Source organism: Gossypium arboreum, chromosome 1 (genome assembly GCF_025698485.1).
Source record: "Gossypium arboreum isolate Shixiya-1 chromosome 1, ASM2569848v2, whole genome shotgun sequence".
NCBI lineage: Eukaryota > Viridiplantae > Streptophyta > Magnoliopsida > Malvales > Malvaceae > Gossypium > Gossypium arboreum.
This window is the reverse complement of record NC_069070.1, coordinates 10,010,675-10,028,933: the sequence shown is the minus strand read 5'-3', so window position 1 is coordinate 10,028,933 and position 18,259 is coordinate 10,010,675. Positions and strand designations below refer to the sequence as shown.

Genomic DNA, 18,259 nt, shown 5'->3' with positions numbered 1-18,259 from the left:
ATATATATATACATTTATTCGAATAAATAAATTATCTACTTAGAATTTTAGAAATTAATGATACAATAATATTTATAACTCAGTTATGAAAATTACATAGCATTACCAAAAGGATTTTGGTAACGTAATGGGGGTCATTAACCCTAATGATTCTTGTGTTAACAGATTTTAATTTTCGAAGGACTAGGCCACGTTATATTCTGTGTTCGTTTGTTGGATTTCTTGATCAGATTGGACTAAATTAGTAAATAGGGCTTAAAGTTGAAACACAATCTAATAGAAGGAGCAATGAAGCCCTAAGTTGTTGGATAGTTATATGAACCCCCATTAATGTCCTAAATGTAGGTATGTATCTAAGAGATTAACGACTTGAATGGTTGTAGATTATTAAAGGGTTAATAATGCCATCATTATTGTAATAGTATGCTTAATGGGAGAAGATAGATTAATTAAATTGAAAAATATCGATAATTCAATTGATGACAATAGTTAAAATTGTTTTAAATTAGTAAAAAGAAAATGTTGTTGACGGATATTAATTAGGACAATAATACATATATACTGAAATGATATATCTTATTTTTAGTCAAATTTTCTGTGTATATATAAATATGTTTATGCATATATATGTATTTTATTAAGAAATTGTGAAATATACTATAAATATGTATTTTTTAAATATCATATAAAAATATACTGAATACAAATAAGGCATTTTGTTTACAAGAAATTACTATCTATTTCATTTTTCAGTATTAAATATCAAATAAATTTAGGTGCCATATTCTAATTTATTCTTTTAAATATTTTATAAATATGCCAAATAATTATCATTCATACTAATGTCAGTTAAGTTGAGTGACAAGAAATTTAATATCTTTTAAGCAATAACTTGAGTTCAAGTCTTGTAAACGAGAAAAGTACAAGAAAACTTGCCTTTGAAATGGGATACAACTTGACTTGATTTTGGACTTAGTTGTCACCTTGGGGTTAGAGGACACTCGGATCTCCAACTAAATCAAGTTATTATTTATAAATAAAAAATAAAATCAAATTCTATTATTAGTTTATGTGCTATGAGAAGTTGTGAATTTAGTTTATATATATTGATTTAGTTATTTTCATTCATTGCGCTTTTTGAATTGATCAACTTCAATCTCATTTTTTTTTAATTTGAAATTTCAATCATACCTCAAACATGTTAGTTTGGTTAAAATTTGCTAGCAGTTTTATACTACGAGTAAAGTTGTAGATTTAGTTCATACTCTTCAATTTGATTATTCTTAGTCCATATACTTTTAAGCTTTCTAAAATTCAGTTTTGACTCAAATAACAGTCTTATATCCATTAACTATTTTTTTTTGTGAGTAATATTTGAAAATAAAAATTTGACATTATATTACACGTGCAATAAATATGTTTGTCGATATGATTTAGAAAATAGCAAAACTAAATGAATTTAACAAATATCATTTGATAAAAATTCAAAATGTACAATGAACTAAAATGACCAAATTAAAATATAAGGACTTAGAGCTGACAAACAGGTAGGCTCAAGTGGGTTCGGATTAGGCTTGCTTTGGACTTAGATTTTTTTAAGCTCGAACTTTCTTTGGCTCTGGCCCTTCCAGACTCAGATTTTTTCGAGCTCGGGTCAAGCCAGGAGGGCTCTGACAGGTTTAAATAATTTTAAATTTTTAAGTTTAAATATTTTAAATTTGAATGTAAAATTTATTTCACTTTTATACGATGGCTACATAATTCAAATATGTCTCATAAAAAGTATAAAATTATATATATTTAATAAATTTTTTATATAAAATAATTAAAGTGCTTATTGTATGTAAAATTTATTATTCTATGATATTATATGAATTAACAAAATATCTTTTATTGTTCATTATTATATTATATTCACAATTGATTTTTTTGTTAAATTTATAAATCGATACTCATATTCAAAAATATTTATTCCAAAATTCAAATATACTATATTGAGCCCAAATCCAAATAATATATTCATTATTACCTAAACTCAAAATAAATAAATTATAGGCTAAATCTCAAACCCGAAATAAAAAAGAAATTAAATCCAATACTCAAATATAATTTGTTAAAGTTAAAGGCCAATTCAAAATCTAATTTAATAAAAATAATATTTAATTAATATATTAAATTTTAATAATATTTTGTGTATTGCTAATTATATTTATAAACATGTATTTTAACATACAGGATTATACATAACTATTCATTATTTTATTATAATTTATAATATAATTATAGTAAATTATATATTTATTATTTATTATTATGTTGGTTGAAATATGCTTTAAGCCCTTATATTTTTCATACATTTGAAAGCTAGCCCTCCTACTATATTATGTAATGCTTTATCGTATCATATAATATATTAATAGTTTATATGTATGCACCAATGATTAAACATTATAATATCATGTAATACTATATCTTTTATTATAATATATAATATAATAATTGTTATATATAATAGTAGTACATTATATATTACATATTATTGGTTATTATTATACTAGTTGGAATATGCTCTAAGTCTTTATACTTTTCATAAATTTGAAAGTTAACTATCCTACTAGTTTATATCATATCATATCGTATAGTATATATTATATTGATAGTTTATATATATGCATCAATGATTAAACATTCAAATATTATGTATTATTATATATTTTATTATAATTTATAATATAATAATAGTTATAGATAATAGTCGTAAATTATATATTACATATTATTACAATATCATGTCTTCTATTATAATTTATATTATAATAATAGTTATATATGTATTAATATTTTAGTAATAATTATATATTATTTTATTATTTTATGTATTAATAATACTAATACATTATAATATATTATATTATGTATTAGTAATATACAAATTTAGTATATCGGTTTAAGGTGAGGTTATGTAATCAATTTCGATAATAGGTATATAATATATTATTATAGCATTAAAGTTTAATTTTATATATTTATTATACATATATAATTATAGTATTGAAAATATTTTATATTAAATAAATGTTTTAAAAATTTATTTTATTTTATATTTTAAAATAAAATTATTATTTTTACCCAAAAATATTATTAATTACTTTTCCTATTAATAGATATTTAATATAAATACATGATGCTTATGAATACATTTCAAAAATAAATAATTATCATTTATTTTATTTTAATTAATAACATAAAATTATATTAATTGTTAATGTCTATTATGGCTATTTTTTCGGGTTTTGAGTTGGATTTTTCTCAAGTTCAAGCTAGATTTGTTTCGAACTCGAATTTGTTACGAGCTCGAACTTTATCAGGCTTGAATTTTGTCGAGCTCGGATCTTATACGAGTTGAGTTTTGTTGGCCTCAGATTGTTACGGGCTTAAATCGGAATGGGCGGACTTTTCGGGCTACAGCCTATTTTGCTAGCTCTATAAGGATTATTTCCACAACTTATAGTACATGGACTAATAACAAAATTCAACATTTATAAAAATTCGTAATATTCCCAAAAAAATATTAACAATGGTCAAAGTTAGAGGTGTTCATGGGTTGACCCGACTTATTCAAAAAGCCCATATTACTGTTAAAAATATTAAAATTGATATATATTTATAATTAAATTTTAAATAAGAATTTCAAAAAATCATTTAATTTTAAATTGGGCCAAAGCAACTCGACCCAAATAAAAAACCATTATATAATGGGCCGGGCTGACGTAGCCGGATGGACAACCAAGTCAAAACAGAGTCCAAAGTACTAAATGCGCCACTCACATTTAGCGGAAACACAATGGCGGGAACCAACGCCACACAATCCCGCCAGTTGAACCCTCCCGATTCAAAATCAATTCCCCATTTATATAAACTCTCAATACCCATCTCTTTTTCGCTCAAAACCCTAGGCCTTAACTCCAATTTTCCCATCTCTTTCGCAAGAGAACCAAAAGAGAGGAAGAAAAAAAAAACTACTAAAAAATGCTTGAGCTTAGGCTAGTTCAGGGTTCGCTTCTAAAGAAAGTCTTGGAAGCGATTAAGGACTTGGTCAACGATGCCAACTTCGACTGTTCGGCGACGGGGTTTTCTTTGCAGGCCATGGATTCGAGTCACGTGGCGCTGGTGGCCCTGTTGCTGAGATCGGAAGGGTTCGAGCACTATCGCTGCGACAGGAACATTTCCATGGGGATGAATCTCGGTAACATGTCCAAGATGCTGAAATGTGCCGGAAATGATGACATCATCACAATCAAGGCTGATGATGGCAGCGATACTGTTACTTTCATGTTCGAGAGCCCCAGTAAGTCTTCTATTTCCCTGGGTTTTGCGGGTTGTTTAGTGTTTTGCTTGAGTTTAGGGTTTATGGGATTTATTGTTAATCGGGTATTTTTGGGTGTTTAATAGTTTCGACTTTTTTATGTTGGAAATTGTGTCATCTGTTTGGTTGCTGGGATTTGGTGGAAAGCTGAAGGGAGCTATATAAACTATGAGAATATTGTTTATTTTCGCTAGTCATGGAGATTGATAATTGTTCAATTGTAATGAGGTCACTCTCCCCAATTTTTGTATCAATGACTTGCTGATCTGTTTGTTATAAGATTGGCCTGATATTTAGTGTTCATTTCTTTATGCATGTGCTAATGGATTAAAGCCCAAGACAAGATATCAGATTTTGAGATGAAGCTGATGGATATTGATAGTGAACACCTTGGGATCCCAGAAGCGGAGTACCATGCTATTGTTAGGATGCCTTCAGCTGAATTTGCAAGGATTTGCAAGGATCTTGCAAGCATTGGTGACACCGGTACTGCTCCAATATTTTAGCATTCTATAAATTTAGTGTATAGATTCTTTAAGTTTTTCCATATATTTGGAGGATCCTTACAGCATAGTTTCTTCCCCATCTTTTTTATTTGATTGCAAATGTTAATTACTATTTGATGTTGTTGCAGTTGTTATCTCTGTTACCAAGGAAGGTGTGAAGTTTTCCACAAGGGGTGATATCGGAACTGCAAATATTGTTCTTAGGCAAAATACCACTGTAGATAAAGTAAGGCCTTTGTCCAATAATATTTCTCTTCTTCCTTTTTTCCTCTGCAAGTATTATAATTTGCACAACACTTTGTTGATCTTTTAATAAACAAATGCCAGCCTGAAGAAGCAACAATTGTAGAGATGAATGAGCCAGTATCATTGACATTTGCATTGAGGTACATGAATTCATTTACAAAGGCTACTCCATTGTCAAACACAGTGACAATCAGCTTGTCATCAGAGCTGCCTGTTGTGGTCGAGTATAAGATAGCTGAGATGGGTTATATTAGGTTCTACTTGGCACCCAAGATTGAAGAAGATGAGGATGAGACTAAGCCACAAGTTTAGCTTTGAATTTGGGATGGATTTTGCTTCCTTGTTGACTACAATATGTGTTTGATTGTCATTAATGTTTAAGGCTTTCAACAAGTTGCCAAGCATATTAAGTTTGTTTAGATTAGGTGGATGATTAACATTTCTCTTTTGCTTGGATTTTCCCATATTGTTATAAATTATGTGTTCCTGTTTCTTATGCGTCTTCACTATTGTTGTAAATTTTGAGACTTGAAAACTTGAGCTTGACTTGAAATATTATCAAACTATTCAAGTTAAACTCAATTACAAATTAACAAATGCAATATTTATATTAATTTTTAAGATGATGTGATAATGAAATAAAAACTTAATCAAATTTATAAATGTTTTCCCACCAAAATAATCCATATATTTTTCAATATAATTATAAAATAAATCTTAAACGTTTTAGTTTTTATTATATATAAATGTATATCAAAGGTTAAAAATGTATTTTAGTAATACTAGCCTTTTAACCCTTGTATGCATGAGATTTATTGTTTTTATTAATTTAAATATTTTAAATTATTTTGTATATATATTTATTTTATAAATACTACACAATGATAAAAAAATTAGATGGTAAGACTAAAAAACATATTCAAAAAAAATTAAATCATTATTATTATTTAAATAAATGAGTCATATTATTCTAACACATCAAAATTTAGTGATTACAAACTAAAGGTTTGTGGTCAATCAATAAATGTTCATTATAACTATATGTTATTTAGATTGATCCAATATATTTATAATATTCATAATCATAAATAATGTTGATGAAAACATTATAATTTTGTTCGGTAGAGGCGAAAAAAAATTAAAAGGGTGAAAAATTGAAGGAATAGAAAATTAGAAGGATAAAAATTAGATTTTTTTATAGGTATACTTGGTAGGAGGGATTAAAAAATAGGAAGGATTTTTTTCTTTCCATTTATTACTTGATAAAAGGAGAAAATGAAAGAAAATAAAATAAAACATTTCAAAAATACATAATTTTGAACTAATTTGCACATATCTCTTATCATTTCAATTTAGAAGGATTGATTTTTATGTATTAGGAAAAGAAATGATCAACTCTCCTATTTTCTTTCTTCACTTTTCTTCTCAACCAAACACACTTAAATTTATTTATTTTTTCTACTTTTCTTTTTTTTCCCTCCCATCCTTCCACTTTTTTGCCTAATCAAGTACACCTTAAATTTTTAATGTTGGTGTAACAACCTTTGTCTTCATGTTGACACGACACAATTTGTTATATATGTCACATCAATAAATAATTTAAAAATTATAAAATATTTAAAACATTCAAATGTAAAAGATATAAATAGTTCATAGAAAATAAAAACAAATAGCATAAAGTACATTTGAATTGCTATACAAGCTACCATGTTTAAATATTTAATATTTCAGTCAATATTTCCGCTAAAAAGTAATTTAACTTTTATTAAAAAGTTGATGACTAAATTTAACTAAAAATGATCAAATTAACAACATATATAAATATTAGGGACTAAATTTATCATTATACCTTTATAATATTGAATAAGAGATAAAATAATCTAAGGTTTTATATATGGGAATTTGATATGTTAATAATTATTAAGGGAAAATCAATATTTACCACATAATTTTTATGATATATTTGTTTAAATCAATTAGAATATTTTTGTATCCTTCATTATTAGAATACGGGTAAATTGCACTCAAGCTCAATAAATTATTAATAAATTTACATTTTGATCACATAATTTAGAAAAGTTATAAAATAATCATTAAACTATTCAAAAGTTTTTAGTTTAAGTCACCGGGTTATTAAAATCGTTGGTGTGTAGCCTTCTCTATCGCACTGCTTGCACTAATCGAAAGCTTTCATTCCCCTTTTCTTCTACAGTTCATTATTTTTTCATGAAACAGTTTTAAACGTCACGAATCTGCGAACCAAAATCCATATAGCTTTCTTATTCGATCTCCAACATTGATCATCAGATCGACTTAGATCTAATGTATGTTATTCTATATGTCTACTCCTCGATGAGTATTAATCAATCGTCGAACCATCGCATAAAGTTCGCTTGCTGGACTTTTTTTTTTAAATTAGTAGCCCAATGATTTAAAGAAAAACTTTCGAATAATTCAATACCATTTTGTAACTTTTTAAAATCGAGTGAACAAAATATAAACTTATTAATAATTTAATTACATGTCTTATACCCTTAGAATAAACAATAATAACAAATAGTAAATAACTTAAATATTTTTACATGTAATAATCAAATCAATCAAAAACGTTATGAAAATTTTATGCACAAATATATACATGATATATATATATATATATATATATATATATAAGTTATAAATTCTAATATAAATAGAAAATTACGATAATTATATAAAATTGGTAACCAGTACATTAACTTTAAGATTATTAACTATTATAATATTAATACCACACATTTAATTTTAATTTTATTACTTATAAAAATTACTTTGATATTATTAATTATTATCATATTTATATATAAAACTTATATTTATTTAATTAAAACTGAATTTTTATTATTTTAATTTATCCAATTATATTTAATGGTTTTTTATAGATTTATAATTTTATTAATTAATAATATATTATATTATTTTAAGTAGAATTTTTAAAAGATATATCCAAACTAATTAATTTCACATAAATATACTATCATATTAATTAATATTATTTTATCATTATCACATACTAATACTAATAAATTATTATTTTAATTTTAATTTAGTATTACAACTACCAATAAAAGTATTCTCATCACCTCAAAAACTCCCCAAACTCGTACTTCTATATATATATATATATTATAGACTGAATCCTTAAAGTATATTAAAAAGTTTAATTAAATTAAGCTCACAAACTGCTTGAATTTAATATTGAGATACTCAAGTTAAACTGGTTCAATCTCGGTTTGATAATTACTTAATCAAATTCAAAATTTTTAAATCAAAACTGAGTAATTTACTAGCTTAGGGATCATTAGCAGAAGCAGAACTAAGACTAAAACTTTACGTTGCACTCTTCTCTATTTCTACTTTTTTAAAAGCATATTTTAACCAACTTGATGCCAAGAAGTGATGTTCTTCGATGATTACAGTTCAATTCGTAAATGAACCATTAAAGACAGATTTTAATTCATCCGAAATTTCATGTTCTGAAGAGGAAATCAAATGAGCTAGACGAGTTTCAGCATTACAGATTCGACGTGCTATAGTCTAATGGCAACTCGTTACATATAAAGCGCAACAAAAATGAAACATCTAAGCTGCCATACGTGTGTACATATAGTTTATCTATTTCATCATGCTACCACAAAAGCACTGGATGTACCCGTGAAATGCTGAATCGATCCCATAAGCCGTTTCGCAGCACCAAAATGTCTTATTCTGTAAACTCCTAGCGAGGCAGATGGAGGGATTGTCCATTCGATGGTTGCTTGACTTCGGGGGCTTAGTTTCGAAGGTCTTGACCACTTAAACCGAAGGCAGAAATCGTCATCATCATAAGTTGGAACCCATGTACCCTTCCCTTGGAGTATCTCAACAAGAGCGAATGTACCTTCTGTCATGAGATCGTTCCTGGGGCAAGCTGACCAGAAGACCACAGTCACCGTGCTACCTCTCTTAAAAGTTGAGTTAGCCGGAACATCAGAGCTGACATCCCCGAAATTTACACCAGCAGGGGTAGAGTCCATTACAACAGGAGTGAGAAAGCTTATTTGTTTCTTTAGAAGATCAGGAGGTTGCGGGCCAGGTTCAACAGTTTGGCCTTTGATAAGAGCACTTGCGAGCTTCTGGAACTCCTGAATGTAGGCACTGAGTGTGTGCGGACCATACAGCGTGGAGGCACCCTAAGAAGCACGAAGAACTTGTAAAAGAACTAGACAGATCATAAATATGAGATTACAAGTTCCAAACACAAATGAAATGGCAGTCACCATTGCAGATGCGCACATGTTCTTCATATGCAAGTGCACGTATGACCAAATTTATTTCTAGCCCAAGCTTATAGTAAGTTCAAGTTCTAAAGCTCTCGAACCAAGCACCGAAGCTACCACAAGAGTAAAGAGAACAAAAATACAGCTATTCAATGCCAATTTATGCCTGGCACAAGCCATATCGGTTGTGAGTTCAAGATCTAAAGCTCTCCATCTAAGCAAACTTACAGAGAGTCAGAATAAAGCTGCGAATAGAAATATAGTATAGTTGTTTTGTGTAGCCAATAATTGTTAATATTTAGGTTATTATACACACAAGTATTGCTGATTTGGCACTGACCTCATATCTCTGAATCTGGTACTCCTCGAAGGAAGTAATGTACTGTGAATATGTATTGGTCAACCCAGCAATGACAACATGAGTGTTACTACCAAATTCTCCACTACCGCTGCTTGTAAGCATGGTTTTTACAGAATCTCGAAGCCGCCTTCCAGACATTGTCGTAAATTCTGCTTGAATCAAAATGGTGAGAATTCATCCTCATGTTTTAAAGTGAAAACAGAAGATACAAAGGGAAAAAGCTACTACCTCCAGGTACACTGAGAATGACTAGCTGTCCTATCCGAAGGATCTGTACTGGAAGTATTGAAGGCTGCCAAGATTATAAATCAAGCAAATGCATCATTAGTGAACTTATTCTAAGGGAAAAGGAATCACAAGCATATTTTTAGACATAACAGAAGACAAAATGTCATCAGAGGAATCCACGAGTCAAATGATTCCAATCCTTCATCAGGCATCTAAGTAAAGCTCGTATTATGGCATATGACTTTCACATTATGAAGACTTGGATGGACTTGTATGTCACCTATGAGATATTGTTGCAACTTACCGCCCAATCATACGGTTGCTTCATTTCACCAGTATCTAACAAGATGGGCTTTGGAGAATGACACTCTACTTGTTTTTTATCAGGAGCTTTAAGTAAGTTGCGCACAAGCCTCCAGAAAGGATTTCCCTGACATAACATTCCAACAACATTAATCATACAAAGTAGGCAAACATATGGCACAGAAAACTGAAAAATATAGGTGCAGTCTTAAATTACCTTGTCATCTCCTTGCTTAAAATCGAATGCCCCAGGGCCATCAGTTGTTCCTGCTGCAAAAGCAAATCCCATTGCAGCAGGGCATGTTTTAACTACCTCAGAACCTCCTCCTTCTTTAGGAATTGTAACCTCAAGCTGGGAGAAGTCTACATATGAGTGGCGATAGTCAATCTTTCCTTTTAATTGCTCAGATGCTGTGTTAAACAGATCCACAGCTTTATTGAATTGTCTCTCTCCAATAATACGTGTACTTTCGAATTCATCAGGATAGCTGCCAAGTGAAGCATTTTAGTCTTCTGACACAATATATAGGTATGTCATGAGAAAGAAATACAAAGCAGGAAGAGAAATAGTGATTACCCTGGTCCTCGGCCATAGCATAGTTCATTCTTTCCACCACAGGTACTATGATTGAAGTCACAAGGAACACCAGTGTCGATACAAAATGCTCCAAGTACATTGGGACTAACATCACCACAATTTGTTTGGCAAAATGCAGACACAAATCCTGGCTTATCAGCCTGTCGAAGAGCACTCCTGACACGTCTAGCAGCACTCGAAATCCTGGTTGCAGGTTTACCAGGAGAAGACTGGAAGGATGAAGCAAGCTCCAGCAACTCATGGTCTACATAAAAAAGACATTAAAAGAAATATTGCACGGACCCAGGCAGCACATCAAGAAGTTCAAGCTACATATTATGGATCGGATGAATAATTTCTGTTGCAGATTAAAGATGATATCTAGTACTGATTGTATTTTTCCATTGCTCTTTCTACATATTTTTCAAATCAATAAACAATTACTGGAATTGAAAGATAAAAACTTACGATTATTATGAATACTAGAAATGATGCTCGAAACTCTTCGAGGTATTTCATCAGTACCCAATTCATCACTTTTAGCACTGTTCTGCTCAAACCAATCTTCCATAAATCGTGCTGCTGCACCCTTGTTATCACCACTGATCAGAGAGTTTGTACGACTCATTGATGTTCCATGAGTTGCAAACCAGTTGAAGCTACCCACTGGACCCCATTGGTCATCTACAAACTTTAAAAGGGTCATTTCTTTATCAACATTGTACTTATATTTGCTCCGCTCTGATGCAGGGTTATTGAGATAGGCACTCGGACTACGGTTTACTCCGGCATCTAATAGCTCTCCTGTTCACAACCCATAATCTTTGAGCATAAATAAATGCATACGTCTCAGATACACAACATAAAGTGGAAATCACAGCAAGATAAAGCCAAATAGGTACAGAAACTAGTGTATACAACATTTCAGAAAACTTCAACTTGAGAATGGAGATCACCAGTATCAAAGAAGATTATCCAGTCACATTATTTCTGCTAAACAATACCAACATCTAAAAACACGAACAGGATAGTAGCAACTGCATATTTCATGTTCCTTACCCTTGTTCACAAAAATTGATCCAGGTTGGAGATTTTCATGAGCTTGTACAATACTTTTCTCGATGCCATCTACCAGGGAATCAAATGACTGATGGACAAATCCAAGAGATGTAACAATATACACCACATATTGGAGATAACCACCAGGACCTGCGTGGGTGTGAATACCACTGATAGCAACATTCTGTTCAGTATATAAGTTCCCATACCTGCAGGTATAAGTAGCAGCTAAATTAGGGTAGACACGTCAAAGGTTAAAATATAAACACTATAAGCATATCAAACTGAAATCCATTTGAATTTCATCTATTTCAAAGGCTTTGGTGTCTTTGGTTCGGTCTTACTCCATGTTGATGCAACATTGTTCTAAAACCAAAAAGTTTAGACAAAAAGATAATAGCATAAACTTCAATCAGGATTGTACTTTAATATGGTTAAAAAAAGAGAAGCTGATCTTCAGGCCTAACTTGCTGTGATAATAATTACCTTGCTTTCAATCTCTCAAGAACCTTTATAGTCACTAATTGTGAAGCCATGCAAGCATCGAGATTAACAAAAACTACTCGTTTCCCTTGTGGCTCTGCCACGATAAATGACCGAGCTCGCAGCCTAAAGTGAATCCCCGAAGCAATTTGTTCTGTGTTAGCATATCCCATCATATTAACGTCGGCTGCTGGCCCAGTAATGTCATAGCTCCCCAGCCCAATTAAATAGTTGGAATCTGAAAGCACAGATTTACTATATTGCAGCACAAGTACCAAAGATATCCATAACCACATGGTTTTCAAAGGAATTCGAAAATGGCAGCCAATAGAAGCAAGTAACTCCATCATGAACCCAACAAGTACACCAAGCAGCACTTATTATCTCCTTCTCATTTCCCTTCATCAAATACAATAATAACATGTCAAGGCTTTATTTGGCAAAAGAAAAAACAAACAAACAAACATTAATCCAAAATTTCTCATAAATTTAGCTTCAAAGAGTAAGTGAAGTGTTAACATTAGTATAATCACATACATAAAACCAAAAAATGTTCCATTAATCAAACTCAAGACACCATAAAGGAAAAAATATATAGCAACAAGTTGTATGATCTCAATACGGTTTTAAGCTTTTAACCTAAGATTTTACCCCCTCTTCCTATTTCTTTTAATTCAAAATATATGAACTTGCCATTATATCTGTTAGAGCATCATGCAGATAACACGAGGGTATTATCTCCTTTGGGTGCCGCTGAAGAGCTGATAACTCTCAAGGTTTCATTCCCAGTTCTGAAAATGCCTAGGGGGCACCTCAAGTCGCTGAAGGGCAAGAACCATCGCTGCTGAAGAGTAAGAGCCCAAGGTGGTTTGAACCCAAGGTGCCACACAATGCGCTCTCACTCTTCAGCAGCTATGATTCCCGCTCTTTAGCGACTTAAGAGGCGCCCTTAGGCTCTCTTTAAAGCCAGGGACAGAACCTTAAGGGTGTGTAGGTTCTTAGCAACATCCAAAAAGGATGCCTTCGCGTTATCAAGCATGATGCTCTAAATATCAAAAGCCAGTATCAAACCTAAAACTAAAGCTAAGTAAAAAGTTCAAAAGTAACCCCCCTGACAGTGAAAACTATCTCATCATTTAAGCAATCATTTCGATCAATAAAATCAAACCCTAAAAAACTAAATTACCTAATTCAGTTTTTTTTTCTAAAAATAATTATCCAGTATCGAACTTAGCAGGTTCAATAAGCAACAATCAATTCGAAGTAAGTCAAGAATCAAGAACACCTTCCATCAACCTCATTAAAACAACTTCCGAAGAAAACCCATTGAAAGACTGGAATTCGTGATCACTCTTTTTTTAGTGCAAGAATCAAGAAGTTCCAAATGATTAAACATACCCAGAATTAAGGGGGGGGGGGAAACTATACCTTTCTATCAAAGAAAAGATTTATCTGAGCTTGCTTTGATAGTTTGTGAGTGAAGATAAAGGGAAAAATAAAAGGTATTGGGGAGGCAAAGATTCTAAAAGAGAAGTCAAACTAAGGGAAGTTAAACTGGTTGCTTTGAAGGGAAGATAGCGGTGATGCTATTGTTTTGTTTTGTTGCATCTTTGCTACTTTTCAAGGTCTGATGGCTTCTTGGAATTTAGTTTTGGACAGTGTTCAGGTGCATGCCCAATGTTTAATTGGTTAAAAGACATTAGATTTTTTATTGTTGAAATAGTCACTCAACTATGGTTTTTCTCTTTTTTTGTCATTTAATTATAAAAATTTACAAAATGATCATTTAATATTAGTAAATTTTTGTTTTGGTAACTCAACTATGAAAAGTTACAAAATGATCGTATAATTATTTAATTTTACATTTTTGGTCACCAATTGTTTAACGTACAAATGAAAATAACAAAAAATTCAAGATAGTTCAATGATTAAAAGGACAAAATTGAATAATTGAGTGATCATTTTGTTATTTTTATAGTTATATGACTAAAACTAAAATTTACTAATAATTTGATAACCATTTGATAATTTTTATAATTGAATGAATAATAAATTGATAACCATTTTGTAATTCCTAATGTAGTTTAGCCATATTATTTTTACTTTTTTTATTATAATATTTTACTATATTTTAATGCTATAGAAATTTGACATTTTCAACTATCCTATGTTTGAATAAAAATTATTAAAGGGAAGGAAAAGAATAAAAGAAATGATTTATTCTGAAATAAATTTTCAATTTTATCTTTTGTATAAATAACAATAACAATAATAATTATGAGATGTGGTATAGTGGTTGTTTATCTCAATCTCTGGTGGGTTTGGATGAACGATTGGGTGCAGTGTTGAGGTGTTCATGGGCCAAGCTCAACCAAAATTTTAGGTCTGTTTGTTAGGCCCGACCCTATCCAAAAAATGGGTCTAAAATTTTGTCAAGCCCAAACCAGATAAATATACTAAAACCCGGACCCAACTTGGCCCTATTGTATTAAATTTTTTATATTATTATTTTTATATATATTTTTAAAAATATATAATACATCAAAATACTAAAAACATTAAAATAAATGTTTCTCAATAAATTAAAAATAAATTTAAGTAAAATATATGTACACTTAAATAACATTAACATAAGTACAATTTAATAAGCAAATGCTTCTAAAATAGTAACAAAATTAATAATAAAACAAGAGTTGTACAATATCCAAACAATAACAATAAAATAGTAACAATATAATAGTGAAATGGTAACAAAATAGTGAAAAAATAACAACAAGAAAATAACAATAAAACAAGTAAAAACTAGAGGTGCTCATGGGCCGGGTTTAGGACGGGCTCAACTAAAAATTCATGCCCATTTACTAGGCCCTGGCTCTACCTAGATAAAAATGCTAAAATCTGGGCCCGATTTGACCCACCCATATTAATTTTTATATTATTTTTATATAATTTTAAATATATAATACATCGAAATACTAAAAACATCAAAATAAATATTTCCCAACAAATTGAAAATAGTTTTGAAAAATATGTAGACTTAAATAACACTACGATAAATACAACTTAACAAACAAATGCCTCTAAAAAATAACAAAATTAACAAATGCCTTTAAAATAATAACAAAATTAACAATAAAATAAGTTTTATACAATATACAAATAATAACAATAAAATAGTAGCAACATAATAGTAAAATGGTAGCAAAATAAGGAGAAAATAACAAGAAAATAACATTAAAAAAAAGACCAGATTTTTTTTGTATTTTAGTGAATTCGGGCAGGGCCAGGCTGGGCCTAAGCCAAAACTACCTTACCTGAGGCCTGGCCCGTTTTTAAACGGGCCTTATTTTTTTGTCCAAGCCTATTTTTCGGGCCTATATTTTTGCCCAAACCCTCTCACGTTTCGAACATGCATTTGGGTTGGACCGGGTGGCTCGACCCATGATCAGGTCTAATAAAAACCAACAAAAAAAATCAATTTTTTTTGCATATTTGGGTTGGGTTGAGCCGAACTTGAGGCAAAAAAAGCCTTACCTGAGGCCCGATCCATTTTTTAAACGAGCCTTATTTTTTGCCCAAATCTATTTTTCAGGCCTATATTTTTACCCAAACCCTCCCACTTTTTGGACAAGCCTTCAGGTCAGACCGAGTGGTAGTGCAGTGCGATGCATTTAGCTTACTTTTTTTCTCATGCTACAGTATTTAATCTCACTGCCACAGCTTTTTTTATACTAACCGCAATTAAACGTACCATCCATCCAAACTCACCCTTAATCATAAGGTTGAGGATTCGATTCTCGCTCATGGGAATGGAACATATTTCATTGGTAACCGTTTATCTCCTCGAAAAATATCCATGACAAGCGAATTAATTAATGTTAAATTTACCAATTTCTTTTCCTTTTACCCAAAATATAAAAAAGATAAGAGAAATTTGTTTCCCTCCCTTACTAAAAGTAAATTATCCAAATGAGAGAAATATAATTTATTTTTCCCTTATTTTATTTAACTTTCTTCAGATTTTTTTTCCAATACAAACATAGCGTAAAATTTGGAACAATGGATTTATTTCCATTTTGAAAATAAACATTTAAAACAATTTTTTTGAAGTTTCTTTTGTTTTTCCACAAAGTTTTATATAATATGAAGATAAAAGAATGTGATCAAGTCTTGGTAAGTAAACAAGGGTTTCGACTTTTGACCCCGTGATTCAATTTTAGTTTAATTATTTCAATTTAATTACTTTAGCCCCTTTGTTCGGTAGATAATTTGTATTTTTATCCATCTAACAGTTTATAATTAAATTTAAGTTGTTCTAATAGAAAATTTTTAGTTTTGATTCTGGTTTTAAAAATTTTATCTTAACCCCCAACAAAATTTCTTACTTCACTTTTGAGTTTTCAATTAACATCAATCAAATTTGATTCGTAAATAATCAATATTCGCTTTAACCGCAAAATGGTACCTAAGCTATATAATTTTTTTCAAGTTAGCACCTATTTTTTTTTTGTCACAAGTGGTACCTAAGTTGTACTCCGTTATCCAAAGTGGTATCTAAACTATGTTACCCAATTACCTCAACCGTTAAAAATAATCTCTTATTTAATCATTTTGTGACACATGACAATTTTTAACTTAAAAAATAACAAAGTTGAATATTATTTACTTTTATGAACATATTCATCTCTTTTATTTTAAGAGCTCCAATGATGAAAAATTCAAGAACCGCTCAAAAAACTAATCCAACTCTAGTTTTTAATGATAAAATTCAAATTTCGAAGAGTGTCTTCTCTGATTTTAAACCTTGATTTCAATTCCATTCTCACCTTGATTCAAATCCTATGTATTATTTTCTTTAAAAATAACTTTTTCCATTCTTTATATATATATATATATTGCATAAAATAATTAATGTTGGGTGAATATCTATAATGGAAAAAACTTCAAATAAGCATAAAATCAAATACTGAGAAGAATTTGAGTAAAAAAAAAAGGCAAGAGGATTGCATAGAAAAGTTATCTAACAAATTTTTTTTTAAATGTGCATATTAAAAGAGAAGAAAGAATTATGGGAGGAGAGAGTGCAAACTTTTTAAAAAGTTTAAATATAATATAATATAATATAATATTATATAATATAATTCTATTCTTTTAATTTAATTTTAATTTGAGAGAGCCACATGTCAAAAAATGATTGGTTAAGAGTATTTTTTTAAAGAATGATATAATTTGGGTAACTGAGTATTGCTTAGGTACCTATTGTAATAAAAAAAGTTTAGGTACCATTTTGTGATTTAAGCTTATAAATAAAATTGAACTAATGTTATGAGTAATAAAAGTATCATGGAGGCCCTTATATTAAGAGATGAGTTGTATTTTACCTCCTACTAAAAAAATAGACAAATCAAACCTTGTAGGTTAGAAAAAGTGCAAATTGACCATTTTGTTAAAAATTTCATCCATATGTACTGTTAAGTGATGATTTGACTTTTTTCAGTTTTTTTTATTATATAAGCGACATGGAATTGAAGGATGAGTAGGATTAGATAAAAGTACTATGGAAGTCCCTGTATTAGGAGTATGCATTTTACACCTCTACTAAAAAAATGGGCATATGAGCCTCTGTACATTAAATCAAAGAGTAAATTGGTCATTCTGTTAAAAATTATATCCATTTCTATTATTAAATGTTGATGTGGTTGAGGGAAGAATAAAAAACTAACACGTCGTGTGCCACATATACCTCATGATGATGTAAGAATATTTTAAAAATTAAAAATCTTAAAAATAAATAAATTGTTTAATAGTTATTTAAAATATCGGGTCTTCACC

The 18,259-nt window shown here is 29.9% G+C and overlaps 2 protein-coding genes across 3 annotated transcripts; one reads left to right on the top strand and one right to left on the bottom strand.

Annotated features, from left to right (window-relative positions):
• The first annotated feature begins 3,832 nt into the window (after window positions 1–3,832).
• On the top strand, window positions 3,833–5,609 carry LOC108480517 (proliferating cell nuclear antigen). Its single transcript, XM_017783542.2, has 4 exons — window positions 3,833–4,348; window positions 4,700–4,852; window positions 5,001–5,098; window positions 5,200–5,609. Exons 1-4 carry the CDS (start codon window positions 4,030–4,032, stop codon window positions 5,428–5,430), a joined length of 801 nt encoding a protein of 266 aa, XP_017639031.1. The 5' UTR covers window positions 3,833–4,029; the 3' UTR covers window positions 5,431–5,609.
• A 2,998-nt stretch (window positions 5,610–8,607) lies between these two features.
• LOC108483172 (neutral ceramidase 1) lies at window positions 8,608–14,113 on the bottom strand. 2 transcript variants are annotated; one of them, XM_017786418.2, is made up of 10 exons: window positions 13,713–14,113; window positions 12,431–12,826; window positions 11,945–12,153; window positions 11,354–11,689; window positions 10,886–11,150; window positions 10,526–10,796; window positions 10,310–10,435; window positions 10,006–10,069; window positions 9,757–9,926; window positions 8,608–9,329 (listed from the first exon to the last, which is right to left on the bottom strand). In XM_017786418.2, exons 2-10 carry the CDS (start codon window positions 12,775–12,777, stop codon window positions 8,781–8,783), a joined length of 2,337 nt encoding a protein of 778 aa, XP_017641907.1. In that variant the 5' UTR covers window positions 12,778–12,826; window positions 13,713–14,113; the 3' UTR covers window positions 8,608–8,780. The 2 variants fall into 2 exon arrangements, with proteins under 2 accessions (XP_017641907.1, XP_017641906.1); XM_017786417.2 differs by having other exon boundaries at window positions 13,856–14,113.
• Window positions 14,114–18,259: the final 4,146 nt, after the last annotated feature.